Consider the following 17,527-nt stretch of genomic DNA (forward strand, 5'->3'; position numbering starts at 1 on the left):
GAAGAGGCCCCACTGTGTCAGTTGAATGGCAGATCTCCCAGCAGTGGCAGGCTACTGAGACTTTTTAGGGGAAGACAGCAGCTCCCAACAAGTCTTACAGCGGAACCTTTATCTACAGCTGTATCAGCGCCACCACCATCCACCAGTTACCCCAGAGTCATCTGCACATAGACTGTTCCTCATTCTTCTCGACTTGACTTGCGTTATATTGACAAGACTGGTGACAGATGGCCCTGGGAATGAGGAAGAGGCGGTGCAAGGATGGTTCTGAGGCTTGGGCGTGGAGGTTGGGGTACCACTGATGCAGATGCTGATAAAGGTTTGTCTGTGACTCTCATCAGGAAGCCGTTTGGGAAAGTCGATTCCAGTTTGAGCTACTGCGCTGGAACTCGCTTGTAACGTCAGGAGGCGCTGGCAGGTAGGCAGCTGGGGATGCAGGAGTTCAGAGGGAAGGGACCTGGCTGGAGATGAAAAGTGCTCAGTCATTTGCATCCCTTCACAATGCAGCTGTGGGTGTGGTGAGATCTGTGGGGGAGATGGAGGAGCTGCCAGCCAACAGCTGAGGCCTGCTGGCTTATAAGGATCAGCTGGAGGACTGGACCCCAGCGAGGGGAGGAGGAGGAAGAGGAGGAGCAGAGGTCGGAACAAAATCCAGCTGCCTAAGGGCTGACTGGAGCAGCAGCCGAGGTCGCCTTTGTTGTCCTACACAGGGAAGGCAGGTGAGGTGAACATTCAGACACCTTCACTGGGTGGGTCAGGACTCTGTGGTTATAGAAACCAGACTATGAACTTAAAATGAAGGTGCAGGGTCGGGGACACTTAGAATGGACAAGGCAGCACCAGAATGCACGGAAGGAGGGAGGGTGCATTTGGTTGTTGGGTTCTTTCTTGTGATTACACTTGAGCTTATTTAAAACCAATATCCAGATTGGTGGGGAGGAGGCATATTGAGTACAGGAGATGGAGTTGGGGATTCCGGGTTGGTGACAAGGGGAGTGGCAGCTGGTGGAGAGGGCCTGAAGGGAGAAGCATCCTCTCCCGTCAGAGGCTGAGGAAGCTCCTCTGCTGAGGGTCTGTCTTTGATGTGGGGTGGGGAGGAAGGCTGGTGGAGCATGATCATACATATTTGCATGCATGAATGTCTGGATGTACATGGCTACATGTGGCCTGTTTCTGGGTGCAGATCTATTGGAAACATGTCTTCCCTCAGAAAGCAAGTTGACCAGCAGCGGGGCCAACTTTTCTAGTCATGCTGAGCAAAGGGGGAGGCACATGAATGGACTCCACCAGGCTAAGAGCCACCAGGCTAGGAGGCCTTACAAAAGCTGGGTCACCAAGTGGGGAAAGGTTGGATGGAATGTTCTGCACTCAAACTGGATCAGGAAGCACCTGTGGCTGGGAACTGTGGTCCCCTGTCGGGATGACAGCATAGCTGGGCACCTGCAGGCAATACTGGGCATACCGGCATAGGAGCCTGCGCGGCAAAAGCTTGAGTATTGTTTCTGAGCTCCCAGGTGACTGTGAGGGACTGGGACTGCTATGCCAGCTCCACATAAGGAAGTTGCCCGGTGTTCTGTGTGGCGAGTGACAGGGATGGCAGGCATTTGAGTAATAGCCCTGAGAGACAATAGAGGGTGGGATCCAAGCCAGGCTAATGGGAGGGATGGGCCCAGATGGGACAAGCCCAGGAAAGGCAGTGTCCCCATCACCCCCAACAGGTGGAGCCCGCTGACAGGATGTGCACTCACACCTGAGCTACAACAGGGCAGGGGAGAGGGCTTGGCAGGGCTAGGAAAGAGACAAGAGTTGGGACAGCCATGGAAGTGCTGGCGCCGACTTCTGGAAGGCTGAAGAGGGAATGAGGCTGGATTTAAAAGCTGAGGAAATGAGCTTTGGCTGGTGATGTTTTCAGACTATGCTGACTGGGGTATGGAGGAACCCCAGGCTTTTCAAAAAGGGCCTCTTTGGTTCTTCCTTCCTGTGAGCTCCTGCAAGATGCTGCAGCTTGTCTGAGGTCAGAGGGACAGAGGCAGCCTCTTCCCATGCATACAGCCCATATTCTCTTTCTCTTCATCTCCTCTCTGATGGTCAGGAAGAGTCAGGGACAATCTGTACCTTCTTGCTTCAAAGTACAGTACAAGACGAAGAAACTGCTTCAAGCCCCCGCCTGTTGTGCACCGTATATATCATTCATCCTATGCAGACAACATCTCTCCTACTATCAGAACCCTACTCTGTGTCAGATGAGGGGCAGTGGGGTTATGGGGAGGTGAACCAATACTTCTGGGCACGGGAGTGTGGAGACTGGTGCTAGGGAGCTCACAGTAGACAGCTATTACTGTCAAGTGTGGGCAAACAGATGGACATAGCATTGAGCATTGGGGTGGTGGAAGGCAAAGGGAGAGGTCAACCCATGGCGGATGTTTGTCTGCACTCCCAAGAGCTCTGGAAGCATGAGATGGTGGGGATTCTGGGAAATGTTCTGCTGAAGGACAGAGAGGGAGAGAGAGAGAGAGAGAGAGAGAGAGAGAGAGAGAGAGAGAGAGAGAGAGAAACAGAGAGAGAGAAACAGAGAGAGAGAAACAGAGAGAGAGAAACAGAGAGAGAGAGAGAAACAGAGAGAGAGAAACAGAGAGAGAGAGAGAGAAAGAGAGAGAGAGAGAGAGCGAGAGAGAGAGAGAGAGGATTGCAGAGCCTTCAGGATAATGCAGGAGAGAAGGAGGGGAATAGGGAAAAGAGGCAATAGTGGCAGAGAACAGTGTACAGCTTACCTGGTACCCGTAGAGTGGGTACCAAGAGATGGAGAAGGAAGAGACTAAGGTCTACTGGATCATCTTGGAGCAGACAGAAAAGCCAGGAAGCCACCTGAGAGCCTGGCTTACAGAGACAGTCCTGCTTCCAGATGTACAAGACTACAAAGGTGATTTATAAGTTTGTAAAGGATTCTCCATGCAGAACCTTCTAAGCCTAATCATATCAGATGCGCAGGAAGTGCTTGGCCGTCCCATGAGGCCAGGTGTGGCAGGGACGAGTAACTGTGTGGATATTTTTGCAGCTCTTCGCAAAGGGCCTCCTGCCTTTCCCTTTCCCGTGTCTTATGAAATTCATTGTTTCACTTGTGACCAAATTCTTTTTTGGGGAGCAAAGCCTTTCTTCCTCAGTCAGAAGTGAAACATAGAGGTGTCCTCATGACAAGAATAAGTGACAGTTATCTCACTGTGGTGGAAGTGACCAGTGAGCAAAGTGTGACAGAGGATGAAGGGCTCATAAAAGGGCGATGGGGTGAAGACTGTCTAGACCATAGAGAAGCGGCTTTAAAACAAAGAGAATGTTCTAGAAAAGATTTCAGAAGCTCATGACTTGCAGGAACATGTGCAGTCTTCTTTTTCCCCTTTGGTTTGGCCCAGTTCCCACACTGCCTTTTAGTCTTCTTTCTCGCTCTTTCACAGAGTCTCGGAGTCAAGACACAGAGCCACGGTGTAAGTATGTTAAAGCAGAATCCTTAAAGGTGGCGCAGGGGTGGTTTAGGAACTAAACAGGGCTGGGAAGCCTGGAACGGTCGCTGCACGAAATTACCCTAAATCAAATTGTCAACGTCAATTAAAGCAGTAGCAATGATGGAAGTCACTTATTGGGCACCACTGTGCCTCTCGCAGTTGCTTAACCTTGTAAGGTGGACACCTGTTTACAAAGCGAAACTGAGAACCTGGCTGGGATGGGTTTCCTGCCTGTGATGGATGTCAGAGTTAAGGTAGACCCAGTCCTGCTCTACTGGAGCGGCTTACTGCCACTAAGCCACTTAATCCTGTTGAGAGAGAAGATGACAACAGATCGAGCTTTGTATATCCCCCCCTCTGTGTGTGTGTGTGTGTGTGTGTGTGTGTGTGTGTGTGTGTTAGAGAGAGAGAGAGAAGGTATATGAGTGTGCACAAGTGCATATGCCTATATGTTTTCGTGATGTGACGTTCAGAAGAGTCACCTCGTGGGTAGCACCATCCACCTTGCTTTGGAGACAGGGTCTCTTGTTGGTATAGCATCCTTCAAGTAGGCCAGGCTGACTAACTAGCAAGTCCCAGGGATATGCAAGCCCTTGCCTCTCCAGCGCTGGGATTACAAGGTTGCGTCAACATTCCAGACTTTTTAAAACCTGGCTCTGGGGATTTAACTCAGGTCCTCATGTTTGCAAAGCAAGCACTTCACTGACTGAGTTACCTCCCCAAGCCCTGGTTTTGCAAACCTTAATTGACTTTATTAATAATGACAGAAGTAGGCAGCAGTCCAGACCAGGAGCCATTCGGCGTTCTCCAGCTACTAGTCATGGTGGTACCTACCTGTCACCTCAGCATTTGGGGGGATGGAGGCAGGAGGACTGCAAGTTCATGCCAGGCTGGGATACACAGGGAGACTCTCTCAAGAAGCAAGCAGTACAATAAAATCCCACATGGACAGGTTTACTTCACAGTGACAAATACAGGTGAGCTGGGGACAGCCTGACTGATTTGTGACCACCTAACCCGACCGTGGTTTGAACAGTTGGCTGTCTGTAATTGGTTAACACTCCCTCTACTTTTTACACCATCAGGTTAGTTACAGTCTGTCTATATAACAAACTGGGTTACAGTTCACTATGTATGGAGAATATTTAGGCCAAACTTAATTCACCTTAACCCTTTGATTCCCCACCCCTCACATTTCAATGTCTTTCTAGTTGAGGCTTGAGGGGAGGGGCAGCCCTGACTGGAGTCAGCTGCTCTAAAACCAGGAAGCTCAAAGTTCCAAAAACAGCCTTTTGTCATGGGCTTTCCCTTCCCTCCCATCCTTTCTTTTCCCCTCTCTTCTTCTTCCCTCCCCTCCCCTGCTTTGAGGGGAATCTGGCTATGTAGCTCAGGCTGGTCTGGAGCTCATGGCCATCCTCCTGTCTCAGTCTCCCCAGCGCTGTGGTTACAGGCACACCTTATCAATACATGCCTGCCTCTTTTTAAAGAGAGTCTTACTATGTCTCCCCTGGCTGGCCTGGAGCTTTCTATATGGGCCAGGTTGGCCTCAACCTCATAAAGATCCACCTGCTTCTGCCTCTACTTTCCTATGGTTGGAACTGCATTCCATCCTTTCGGGGAGGGGAGGAGGGTCTCATAACCTAGGCTGGACTTGAACTCCTATGTAGTAGAGATGACTTTGAATTTCTAATCTTCCCACTGATACTTCCCAACAGCGCCTAGATTGCAGGTGTTTGCCACATGTCCTGTTTATGTGATGTTGGGGTGGAACCCTAAAATTTAGTGCATGGTAGGTAAACACTCTACCAACTGAACTACAGCCCCAGACCCTGGTGTCCATGCTTTCAGAGGCATGTATACATCAGGAAATGCATGTGGCCGGGAAGAGACAGGGTAGCAAGGCAATGATGTCATCCATCCAGAAGGGATAAGAATGTTAAGAGGCATCTGTGAAGGGCTGGCAGTCACTTCTGACTTTGCTTTGGTCCTCATGTTTGCAAAGTAGCAACATGCTTTTAAGGTCCTGATGGTTTCAAGCATAAATGAAGGAATCAGAAACAGTGAAAAGCCTAGGTTTGGGATGGAGCTCTAACTGGTACCCTACTTAGCATACAGCCTCACCGATGACCTGCACTGAGTCACACAACCACACCTTCGTGAGGCGTTCTTGCTCACTATAGGATCGGAACATACACAGCACTGACGTGGCAGGATTTCTGAGAGGCTCAAATGAGACTCCATGAAAGAGTGGGAGGCCCCACCAGGACCCTCAGCTTACCTCCCCATGATGGGACCCTTCTGTTTTGCAGACTTCCTTCCTTCCAAATGGGCTCTTCCTTTTGCCGAGTTCTCCTATTGGTTGGCGTCACCGCGCCAATCGTCTGCATGTCTGCATCCAATTCCAGTCTCAGCAACAGAGAGTCCCCCCGCCCTCCCTCCGTGAAGAGCAACCCAGCCTCTAAGGTGTCTCCCAGCAACACCGTGTTTGCCTTCTCCCTGTACCAGAGGCTGGTTCAGGAAAACCCAGGTCAGAACATTCTCTTTTCTCCCGTGAGCATCTCGACCTCCCTGGCCATGCTGTCCCTGGGGGCCCGCTCAGCCACCAAGACACAGATCCTCCGGAGCCTGGGCTTCGACCTCTTGAGCGCACCGGAACCCACCATTCATCTGGGCTTCGAGCATCTGGTCCACTCCTTGAATGTATGCCACAAAGACCGGGAGTTGAGGATGGGCAGTGTCCTCTTCATCAGGGAAGAGCTGCAGGTGCAGGCCAATTTCCTGGACAGGGTCAAGAAGCTTTATGGGACAAAAGTCTTTTCCGAAGACTTCTCAGACACCTACACCGCCCAGGCACGAATCAACCGCTATGTGGAGAAGGAGACCAAAGGGAAGGTGGTGGATGTAATCCAAGACCTTGATTCTCAGACTGCCATGGTCCTGGTGAACCATATCTTCTTTAAAGGTGAAGTCGAGTTTCTCTTTTCTTCATTTCTCCTTTCTTTTTTTTCCTTCCCTTTCCTTTTCATTTACTTTGAGTGTTTTATTTGTTTGTTTGTTTATTTTTTGAGTCGGGTTCTTATGTATTTCAAGGTGGCCTCCATCATGCTGCTGTAGCTAAGGATGACCTTGGACGTCCGATTCTTCCTGCCTCCACCTCCTTAGTGCTGGGATTATAGGTGTGTTCACTACACCCCTCTTATGCAGTTGGGACTGAACCCACAAATCTACTGCTGAGAGAGACACAACCCTAGCCCACCCCTGATTTACATTTCTTTTCTTCTTGGTGTTGTGTAGTCAAGGAGACAAGTATGTAAAACAAGTCCTAGACAGCAGGGTGTGCCTGAGCCCTCATGAGCTTTGCAAGTGGTTACGTGTGCATCCTTGGCAGACTTCTGTTGGCTCTCCCGCTGCCACTCATTCATTAACCTGGGGCCTCATTCAGTTCTGCCTTAGCATGAACCAAGAGGCTGTGCTAAAGACTTGGCTGACATTGTGTTCAGTAAAGAGAACCCCGAAATGTGCTTTATTTGGGAGAAGAAGAGCTTGCGTTTTGCCACCAGCCCCTGTCTTCTTGGTACTCACTGTCAACTTCAGAGCAGTGGCATAAGGGTCCCTGACAGGCCAGTTTGAAAAGCCATCCCAAGGGCGAAAACAGAATCAAAGGTTTGGAAGTGTGGTCAAGCCGGTCCATCACTCACAAGAGCTTTGCTGTTTATGAAGACGCCGTCATAAACGGCACTGTAAACGGCACTGTTCCCAAGCAGTCTGAGCATCTGTTTTGAAATCACACGACCCCGGGCTTCAGTTCTATTCCTGCCTCTCTCTTGCCCCAGGGTGCTAAGTGTGTTGCTGTAAAAGGTCTGCCAGGGACTAAGTGCCCCCTCTGTTTCTGTCTGTTCTGCTCGAGTGGGCATCCACTGAGCATACACGGCCTCACAGGACCACGCCTGACATTGAGTGTCTGGAAGTCAGAGCTATGTGGGCCACTGTGTCCTGGCTTCTCCCACTTCCCACCTTTCCCTTGTGCCTCCTTCCCTCCCTCCATCCTCTGTTTACCCAACCCAGTTCGCCTACCCAGCTTTTCTTCCATGCATCTATTTTTCTTTTAACCCATCCAGTCTGCCCATTAATCTAGCTATCCATCCACACATTCACCAAACACAGAAGAGAGGGAAAGAAAACTGAGCTGTTTTCCTTCATTGGCGAGTTATCTTCATCTGCTGTATATTATTCAGCTTGGTTTATTTCTAATGAAGGATCATGTACACAGCATAAGTGTCCACGTCAGTGTCTTTGGTTCCTGGCATCTTCACCAAGGCTGTGCCGGGTTGGAAGTAGGTGACTGTCACTCACACCGGTCTGTTCGCTGATATTTCTCAAGACAGTGTATTAAGGAGCACTGTCCTGACGTCAAGTGAGCATAAGCTCTGAAGACAGATAGCAGTCACTCTCTGTAATTCCACAGCACGTTCTCCTCCCCAGAAGGAAGACCCCATTCCCCCAAGAAAAGGGGCTGTCCCCCAACTTCTACTTTAACCCCCCAGAGACCAGTACCCTACACTATGTTTCTGCAACAGGCCTATTTCAGACATTTCGAATCAAGTAAATGAGACAACAGTATTCCAGGCCACATCAGACCCAGAGTTTTGTGTTCATGTTTAAAGGCATCATTTCCTTACTGGGGTCTGCTGTTTGTGGTGTGGAGCCAGGTCACTGCCTCAGTCCAGACCGAGGGGCTCTGGAGCACCCGGTAAAGCTCCTTTGTTCCATTTCATCCAACTACTGTTTGATCCTCGTATCTTCTGATAGGAAACCGTTTGTTGATCTTATTGAGGCCACCTGAAATGGAACCAGTCACTTGTGAATCTCCTTTGCCTTTTGACTGATTTCGCTAAGTCTGGGAGTGGAAATTCTTGACTGTTAAACCAAAGTTTGGGAGCTTCTGGGTGTTACTTCTTCCCAGAGCCCCATCTCCTTTCTTTCTCTCTCCTCCTTTTGGGAGTTCCATGATGTGTGTGTGTGTTGCTATGCTTGGCCGTGTGTTCCAGGTGCCTGATGTGTTGTTTCCCTCCATCTTTTTTTCTCAGTGTTCCTCAGATTACACACTTTACTGACACGTTTTCCAGCTCACTGGTTATTGTCTTCCGTTAGCTCTGATTGGATGTGGAGTCTCTAGTGAATCTTTCATTACTGTTAGCATATTTTCTAACTCTAGACTCTATGCAATGGCTTCAAATCATTTCTTTTACTGTGGGCAGATGCTTACTTAAAACGGTTTCTTTTAGTTCTTTGAGCATGTTCAAAATAGCTGCCTTGACATGTTTGATTAATAGGGGCCGTATCTAGGCCAACTTCCCCCAACCCCTAATGTTTGGGGCATACTTTCTTGTTCCTTTTCATATCCCCTTTTTTTGTTTTCTTACACGTATTTTGTTATTTATTTTTAATTATGTGTATTCACTTATGTGTCTTGTGATATTTATACACAAGTGCAGTGGCCTGCAGAGTCCAGAAGAGGGCTCCAGTCCCCTGGAACTGGAGCTATAGGAGGCTGTAGGCTGGGAGTTGAAGTGGGTCCTCCTGAAGAGCAGTGAGTGCTCTTAACCTCAGAGCCACTTCCCTAGCCCCTTTGTATGTTTTCAGCACAACATTGTACATAATGCAAATCAATTCTAGACATAAAATCTGGAGGGTTCATTCTTGTCGCTGTTCATTGTGGCAGTTGTTTCCTGTTTCTTTCAAACGAATTCTTTAACATCACAGATGCCTTCTTGTCCGGAAGATCCCCCAATCTTTGCAGCGGGCCACTGCATGCGTATTGCACCTTGCCATCCACACTCAACTAGGCAGTCTATCATTATGGCTCACCCTTCATTTTCTGTTTGTGAACCCCAAGACCAGCTGGCAGTGAGAGTTCTGAAATGCCTAGAGGTAGTCTCCAAGCTGCCAATAGCTCTACTCACCTGGGTCCTCTGCATGCTTGAGAGATGCTGGAAGTTTCCAAATCTCCTGGAAACATTTGATTCTTTAGACGTTTATTTGTTTATTTCTCTGTTGTCTTATCTCTTATCCACCCTCTAGGTAGCCAGGAAGTGAGGACACTTGCGTGTAATTGCATTTGAAACACACTCCCACACCTATAGGCAGAGTAAACCTCAGTCAGTTGTGTGACCCCGTGCAGGCCACACCACGATAGTTCTTCGAGAGTTCTTCGGTAATGACACATTGAACCCCCACCCCCGCCTGACTCTGTTCCTGTTTCTCTGGTTGCATTAATCCAGTCTGCAATCCTTCTAGACTACTGCTGAGCTGTAGGGTGGCTAAAGGGTGGGCCCCATGACAGGAAAAGTGTCACAAAGCTGGCCTTTCACATCAAGATTCTGCATTTGTCTTGGATGAACTCTCCTCAGGGCACCATAGGGCTGTGGTTGCCAGAGTTCTAAAAGACCAGGACAGTGTTTAGGGAAGGGTAGATATGTAGAGGTACTCACTTTGTCATTTTGGTTGGTACGGGCTTCCTCCTCTCTTCTCGGTTCGTCCTCTGAAGCTTTGTGGTTAGTGTCTCAACTGTTATGTGCTGCCCGAGGTGTTTCAGGATTCTGCCTGCCACTGTCTTGGCAATTGTCGCTGGGGAAATGATATTTGCCTTGGCTGAACTCCAAGTCAGATCAAATACAGACAGATTTTATAAGTCATTCTTTTGGTGCTGTAGGAGGCAGGTTAGATAAAGGCAATTTTTTGAGAATGAGTCTATGGCTGTTGTTGTTTTGAAATATGTTCTCTTTCTGTAACCTAAGATAGCTTCAAACTCACAATCTTCCAGCCTTGGCCTCCCAAGTTCTGGATTACAGCTGTGAGCCACTATGCCTGAATGGGAATGAGGCTGTAAAATGTTTCAGCCCCGTCCTGATTTCACTGCAAATGCTGGTTGTTATTTTCCACAGTCATCCAGAGCAGAGAGTGGAGTCTAGAACCAGAGCACGCTAGAATATTTCAAGCTTCACCAATATCCAGAACAGAGAGTGGAGTCTAGAACCAGAGCACGCTAGAATACCACAAACTTCACAACTTCTAGCAAGACACAGTTTTTTTTCTTTCATGTTTTGTTTCTCAACTATAATGATTTATATATTGTCCAGAGTTAAAAGTGAATTGATTCTGACCATTGTTGGCAGTGTGTGTGTGTGTGTGTGTGTGTGTGTGTACTATCCGATAAGAGGGGCGGAGGGGCGTCTCTGTATGTGTGCAAGTGTGTGTATGGTGTGAATATCTTGTATGATGCATGTGTGTGATGTGATGTGATCTTTGTGTGTGTGGAAGTGTATATGGTGTGTGGTATGTATTATTGCGTATGGTGTGCATATGTGAAAGTGCATGTGAGGGTGGAAGAGTGTGGTATGTGCAGGGTATTTGTGTGTATGAAAGCTTGGGTGTGGTATATGTGGGGTATTTGTGTGTGTGTATGAAAACGTGGGTGTGGTATGTGTGGGGTATTTGTGTGTGTGTGTGTGTGTGTGTATGCAAGCATGGGTGTGGTATGTGTGATATATTTGTGGTATGTGAGGTATGTGGGGCATATTTGTGGTGTGTGTATGTGGCATGTGGTAAGTGTGTGTGGTGTATGATATGTGGTATGTATGTATGGTATGTAGAAGTTTGTGGTATATAGTGTATGTCATATATACGTGGGGGTATATGTGTGTGCATTTGTTTGTGCCTCTGTGTGTGGAGTATATGATATGTGGTGTGTATGTATTATGTTTATGTATGTGTGTGGTATGTGGGTGTGTTGTAAGGTAGGTGTGGTGTGTGTGTGTGTGTGTGTATTTGTGTGTATGTGTATTGGGGATTAAAATTAGGCCTGGAAATCTAGTCATAGTTGTTCTTTTTTAATGGAGAAATGAGTTTTTAGGGGTCCTCATCCTCCCCACCCCCGTCTTCACCTGGCAGACAGCAGGGATATAAACCCCTCTCTTCTTTTGCACTGACAGAACCCTTCCCTCTCTTCTCCCCTTCTTTCTCCATGCTAGCCAACTGGACACAGCCCTTCAGTGCTGCCAATACCATCAAGAGCTTCCCATTCCTTCTGAGCCAGGGCACCACTGTGCACGTCCCCATGATGCACCAGACGGAGTTGTTTGCTTTTGGAGTGGACAGAGAACTGGACTGCTCTGTGCTGCAGATGGACTACAGGGGAGATGCCGTGGCCTTCTTTGTCCTCCCTGGCAAGGGCAAGATGTGGCAGCTGGAGAAGAGTCTGTCGGCCAGGAGGCTGAGGAAGTGGAACCGCTCCCTCCAGAAAAGGTGCGCGCTGCCGTCGGTTTGTGTTCCGCCAAGGATGGGTGGGTGCAGGACAGGGAATGTGGTAGCTGCCCTTCAGGAATGAGTCCTGTGTGCCGAGCCTCCGCTGCCTGCCGGATGGGGAATCTGATGCTGTGTCCACACGACACCACATGAACTCCACCGCCACCTGGTACACAGCTTCATCATCCTCCGCTTCCCTTCCCCTCCCCCCTTTCCCAGGGGGAAACTGGTTTCTAGGGAGTGAGTGTATCAGTCACATTTCTGTTAGGTGACAAAACACCGTGATCCAGGAAGAAGTCATTCACTTCGATTTACAGTTCCAGGGGGCTAAGAGCGCATCAGGGCAGGGAGGCAGGAATGGCGACGGGAACAGGAAGCTGGGAGATGTATCAAAAGCAAGCGTGAATTAGAGAGTGAATTGAGAGAAGGGTAAAACTTTAATTTTTTTAATTTGGATTTATTTATTTTTATGTGTATGGGTATTTTTCCTGAATGTGTGTCAGAATACTATCGGATTCCCTGATACTAGAGTTACAGAAACTTATAAGCTGCCATGTGGGTGCTGGGAATGAAACCCAGGTCCTGGGGGTGGGGCAGCCAGTGCTATTAACCCCTGTGTCATCTCTCTAGTCCAATATTTTCAATGTTTTATAATATATGTCCTCTTCTAATTTTTTTCTTTTTTTATTAATTTTATTGAGCTATACAATTGTTTTTGCTCCCTTCCCTTTCTTTTCCCTCCCCTTCAACCCTCTCCCATGGATGGTCCCCATGCTCCCAATTTACTCAGATCTTGTCTTTTTCTACTTCCCACGTAGATTAGGTCCATGTATGTCTCTCTTAGGGTCCTCACTGTTGTCTAGGTTCTCTGGAGAAACTTTAAACTCTTGAAGCCTACCCCAGTGATGTCCTTCCTCCAGCAAGGACTTCCCCATAACCTCTCCATACAGCACTGCCAACAGGGGACCAAGTGTTCTGGTGCCTGAGCCCCTGGGGGACATTTCTCATTCAAATCAGCACAGTAGCTATTCTGTCACCATGGTATTATATCCAATAGAGGTCTCCCCAGAAGCCAAGGCGATGTTGAGTTTTATGAAATTATGTTTGTAAGAGCAGGAAAGCAAACCAATCAAGGTCCTGGCGCTCACTTGTAAAGTGAGGGCCACAGTGTCACTGAGTCACTGGACTAGAGGTTGCAGAAGCCACATTGCTACTTAGAAAGTAGCAGAGAGCATGGGGCAGTTGTAAGTGCCTAATGAACATCAGCTAACAGCAATGTTGTTAGCTCTGCACAGACTGTAGAGAACGAGAATGTTAATTATGTGATACAAAAGATTACTGAGTATTTGTTTCAGTCTCCTTACGTCTTCATCATCCTCAGGTGTTTGTCATTAAGAGGAAAGAAAAGCTAAGACTGAGAATAAGAGTCATTTACGTAAGACAGGGACCAATGTCCCAGGAAGGCAGGCAAAGTGCGGAGGAGCTCATGAGCAGAGGGAGCTTGCTTTCAGAAGGGGAATGCTTCAAGGGGGCAGTGATGATCCAGTCACAAACATGGGTCTACAGTGATGGCCAGGGTCTGGGCTAGATGTTTCCAGGTTCCCAGCCTCTTATTCAAATGGAATACCACAGAGATTTCAAAAGAACAAGGAAACTTTCTTCAAAGCAGAGCGATAATACAGAATAGTGACTGTCAAGGTTGGTAGTGGACCACACAAATGGGGCTACTCAAGCTACTCAAAGGCTCAATTGTTTGAAGCATCCTTTTATGAGGCTCAAGAGGAGGAGGAATTTGATGTCTAAGGGCATAGCAGGGGTGCTTCCCTGTTTTGATTAATAGATTAGGTCAAACAAATCATTTGTTTGTTGCTCATATCTCTTCTTTACAATGATTCTCATTTTAATCATATGCATACCTAATTGTGCACAGACATAAGTTGCTAAATACGGAGCTCACCTTAAAAGTTCACAGATTTTTGTTTTATTTATATGCATCCAAAACCAGTCTAGGCTAAACGGGCCCATTGACCATAGTTCCTGATTGTGCTCTGGGACATATTATCAAGGAGTTCTTAAGGGAAGTAAATTGTTCCATTGATTAAAGTAGGTGTATGTGCAGCTCCCTGCCGGTCAGGGATAGTAGGTGGCCAATAGGTTGCTAGGTACATTGTTTGGAGGGGATTGTGTGTATAGCCCAGGTCAGTGGAGTCCCACGTCACTAAGCTGTTCTCTATGCTTGCCTCAGATGGGCCATGGGCACACAGAGACCAAGGGTGGGCATTTCTGATGGCGGTAACATGACTGACAAAGATGGAAGGGGAAGAATCAAGAGATGCTTTCAGAGTTTCCTCTCTTCTCTCGCTGCACCAGGGCTAGGTGAAGGAAGAAGACATGGTATGGGGGAGGCTGAAGGAAGATAGAACAGACCCAGAGAGTACAGACATCATCTGTGGTACTAGGGTCAAGGAGGCTTGACAGATGAAGACTGGGATATCTCTCCAATGTCTTGTGCTTTTATATCTGTGAGAAACTAAGCATATAAACATCAATAAGCACTACAGTTGAGCTTAACCATCTCTAAAAATGAGAAAAATGTTGTTGAGCGTATTCAGGGTAATGGCTCATGGTAAATGCTCAATAAATGGATGGTGCTTGCTCTGGGAAAAGGAAACTATTGCAGAAGAAGATAACATGCCAACATCTAGGTTTGTTCTATCCAATATGGTAGCCACTGGCCACATGTGGTCATTTATACTTGAGTTAAGTAAAATAAGATAAAATTAATGGGTAGTGAGATAGTTTGGTGGGTACCAGTTCTTGCTTCAGAGCCAGACAACCTGAGTTTGATTCCCCAATATCCCCAAGTTAGAAGGGGAGAACAAACTCCCGAAAGTTGTCCTCTGACCTGCACAACCACACACACGCACACACACTCACAAGCACTATTTATTGCACACGGAACACCAAGCCCTATCAAATCAGTCCGTGTAAACAAATAAATTAATAAAAGGAAAGGTTCAGCTCCTTGTCTGCTGTAGGCATGTGCCAGATACTTCAGGAGTCATGTGTGGCCAGTGGCGATCATATTGGATAAGATGGGTGTAGGTATATTCCCAGCAATGGTAATACATTCTGGGGGGTGGTTATTGCTATGGGAGATTAGCGGGCTGCTTGTCTCAGGAAGTCCTGCTGGGCACAGCCAGGTTCTATGGCTGGCAGGTGAGCTACCATCCCTTCCTAATGTCACTCTGATCTCTGCTGTGGTACCCATGCTGAGTCATTATCTCATCTCTGGTTCTTACTAGGGTGCTTTATTCTGATTCCCAGGGATGGGCTTGCTCAGCTGGGAGGCTCATAGATGGAGCATCCTGGTGGTTTGGGGCTGGCACGTGGGGATGGCTTTAGCAGTCAGTAACGTGCTGGAGAAAGCAGAGTCTCCGAAAGCTACATGGAAACCGAGATGGAGACATTATGACCACAGCTGTTCCCTTTCTGTTCTCCATAGGTGGATCAAGGTGTTCATTCCCAAATTTTCCATTTCTGCTTCCTACAACCTGGAAACTATCCTCCCCAAAATGGGGATCCGTGACGCCTTTGACGCAAATGCTGACTTTTCTGGAATCTCAAAGTCACGCTTCCTGCAGCTTTCTAAAGTGAGTTACTAGAGAGGTTTGTAAGAAAGTCCGTGCTGGAAGACAGCTCACAAAGGACTCTGGCCTTACTGAGAAGGTGGCAGACTATAGAGAAGCCAAAGCACCTAATGGCCAAAGGAAAGGCTGGGTGTCATGGCTGCCAGGCCTGGGTCCTCATGACCACCCTAATCTAACTCACAGTATCCATAATCCCTCTTCAAGCAAATAGCCCATGCTTCTTTGCAAAGGAGATCTGTCACCAGCGAGCAACACAGTTGCCACACACCTGCCCTGGAAGAGCAGTGGGCATTGGGCTTCCCTTCCTTCCCCACACAGTTGAACTCCCAAGCAGGTGTAAAGACAGTCACTGCCAGGTGCCTTTTGTACCTGAGGATGGGATGTTTATCCTGAAGTGGGGGAGGAGTCTGGGTGAAAAATTCCAGATTTGGAGTTCTCTTGTGAGGGACTGTTGAATTCCCTTCCCACATGATACAGTAATTGCTGCGTCTGATGACCCTTAGCCTGGCTGGTGACCCAGGCATTCCCATCCCCCATAGAGGGTCTCCTTGTTCACTGTCTAGCCTCTGTCCACATTCAAGTTCAGATCCATCAGGGTTTTGGTTCTTGACTTGATGTGTTAATTTGATAATGGGCTGTAATGGTCAGATGTGGTTCTGGGGACATTCTTGTCACTGGTCCCCAGGGAAGAAAGGCTGAAAGGTCCCCATGCGATATGATGAACCCAGTAGAGCTTTACCCAAGGGGAAACACTCATAAGTACCTGGGGAAATGGATGCCTGTCCTCGCAGGTGGTTCCCAGCCCATCCCGCAGCTTGGCCATTGGTCGCAGGCTGAACCCCCAGCCCTAGAAGAGAAAGTGGCAGCAGTTTTTGGTGACCCCAGGCTCATGTCACAGCTTTTGTGGGAGTCACTGACATCTGCCCCCCCCCTTTCCCAGGCTGCTCACAAGGCTGTACTGGACGTCAGTGAGGAGGGGACAGAAGCGGCGGCGGCCACCACCACCAAGCTTATAGTCCGCTCAAAGGACAGTCCTTCCTCTGTCATCTCCTTCAACCAGCCCTTCCTGATACTGCTCTCGGACAGAAGCACAGAATCCATTCTCTTCCTAGGGAAAGTTGAGAATCCCACGAAGATGTAGGTGGGAAGTGAACTCTTGGCTGGTCCCACACTGGTGACGCAAGAAATAAGGCATGTATCGGATGGTGCTTGCAGAATGATGTCAAGACTTGCTTCCTTGCCTGAGGCCCACTTGACCCTAACAGGGGTACATCTGCCTCAGGGCTGGCACATCGAGCCTGGTCACCCCAACAGTGGTCCCTCTTACCTGTTCCCGTAGCCTTTTCCAATAGGGTGGCAGAGCAGGCAGGATTCCATCCCTCAGAGCTCTTGGGAATGGTGCCACACAGAGCTCAGTGCCCTTTTACTTTTATTGCTGGCTTCCAGCACTGTATTCAATAAACCTGAGATGTGAACCCAGTGACCACTGACCCCACCGCACCCCATCACCAGGGTCGTGTCTGGAAATGAGACACTGCTCACCTCTGGTTGTCAATCATGATTCATTTGTTCAACCCATTGAGCACTTCAAGGACAAGGTTCCTGACATGCTGGGTCTAGATGGGAGAGAGACCATCCAAGAGGGATGAAAATGACACTGTGGATAAAGACGTGACAAATTCGGGTAGGTGTCATGGAGGCTGCGTAGGACAGTCAGGACACTCACAGGAGAGGCAAGAAGGGGTTATGTGGTTCTGCAGTGAGCCAGCATCAGAAGGACAGAGGGAGGCCCTGTGGCTGGAGCATCAGCTGCCAGAGATGGAAAGGTAGATACTGGCACTCAGGTAAATGGAGAGGGGATTGCATAGGAGTGCACACTTCCCAGGAAGACCACCTAAGCCAGGGAAGGGATGGGAGCAACAAGCCCCCAGGGTTTCTGCAGCAGGAACATAGCAAGTGCCAATGCAGTATGGGTTGTAAAGATCCCTTCAAATGCAGCCACCTTTCTGGCCCTGTGACACAGTCGTCGAGTACACAGCCTCTCCCTGGCTGTGGCTGTTTGTAGTGACAACAGTC

The 17,527-nt window shown here is 48.4% G+C and overlaps 1 protein-coding gene and 2 long non-coding RNA genes across 4 annotated transcripts; 1 reads left to right on the top strand and 2 right to left on the bottom strand.

Annotated features, from left to right (window-relative positions):
- The first annotated feature begins 323 nt into the window (after positions 1–323).
- Positions 324–16,926, top strand: Serpina9 (serpin family A member 9). 2 transcript variants are annotated; one of them, XM_085697878.2, is made up of 5 exons: positions 324–418; positions 5,807–6,459; positions 11,528–11,801; positions 15,307–15,454; positions 16,392–16,926. In XM_085697878.2, the coding sequence occupies exons 2-5, from the start codon at positions 5,823–5,825 to the stop codon at positions 16,590–16,592; spliced, it is 1,260 nt and encodes a 419-aa protein (XP_085554004.1). In that variant the 5' UTR covers positions 324–418; positions 5,807–5,822; the 3' UTR covers positions 16,593–16,926. The 2 variants fall into 2 exon arrangements, with proteins under 2 accessions (XP_085554004.1, XP_048287155.1); XM_048431198.3 differs by lacking the exon at positions 324–418 and adding an exon at positions 514–719.
- On the bottom strand, positions 7,680–10,522 carry LOC146892476 (uncharacterized). Its single transcript, XR_015004525.2, has 3 exons — positions 9,989–10,522; positions 9,461–9,634; positions 7,680–8,336 (listed from the first exon to the last, which is right to left on the bottom strand). It is a non-coding gene; the product is annotated as an uncharacterized LOC146892476 (long non-coding RNA).
- On the bottom strand, positions 13,604–17,226 carry LOC125398437 (uncharacterized). The gene is made up of 4 exons (XR_015004526.2): positions 16,994–17,226; positions 16,779–16,899; positions 16,215–16,298; positions 13,604–14,331 (listed from the first exon to the last, which is right to left on the bottom strand). It is a non-coding gene; the product is annotated as an uncharacterized LOC125398437 (long non-coding RNA).
- Between the last annotated feature and the right edge of the window lie 301 nt (positions 17,227–17,527).

The sequence above is a fragment of the Myodes glareolus genome, chromosome 11 (assembly GCF_982192425.1).
Source record: "Myodes glareolus chromosome 11, mMyoGla1.1, whole genome shotgun sequence".
NCBI lineage: Eukaryota > Metazoa > Chordata > Mammalia > Rodentia > Cricetidae > Myodes > Myodes glareolus.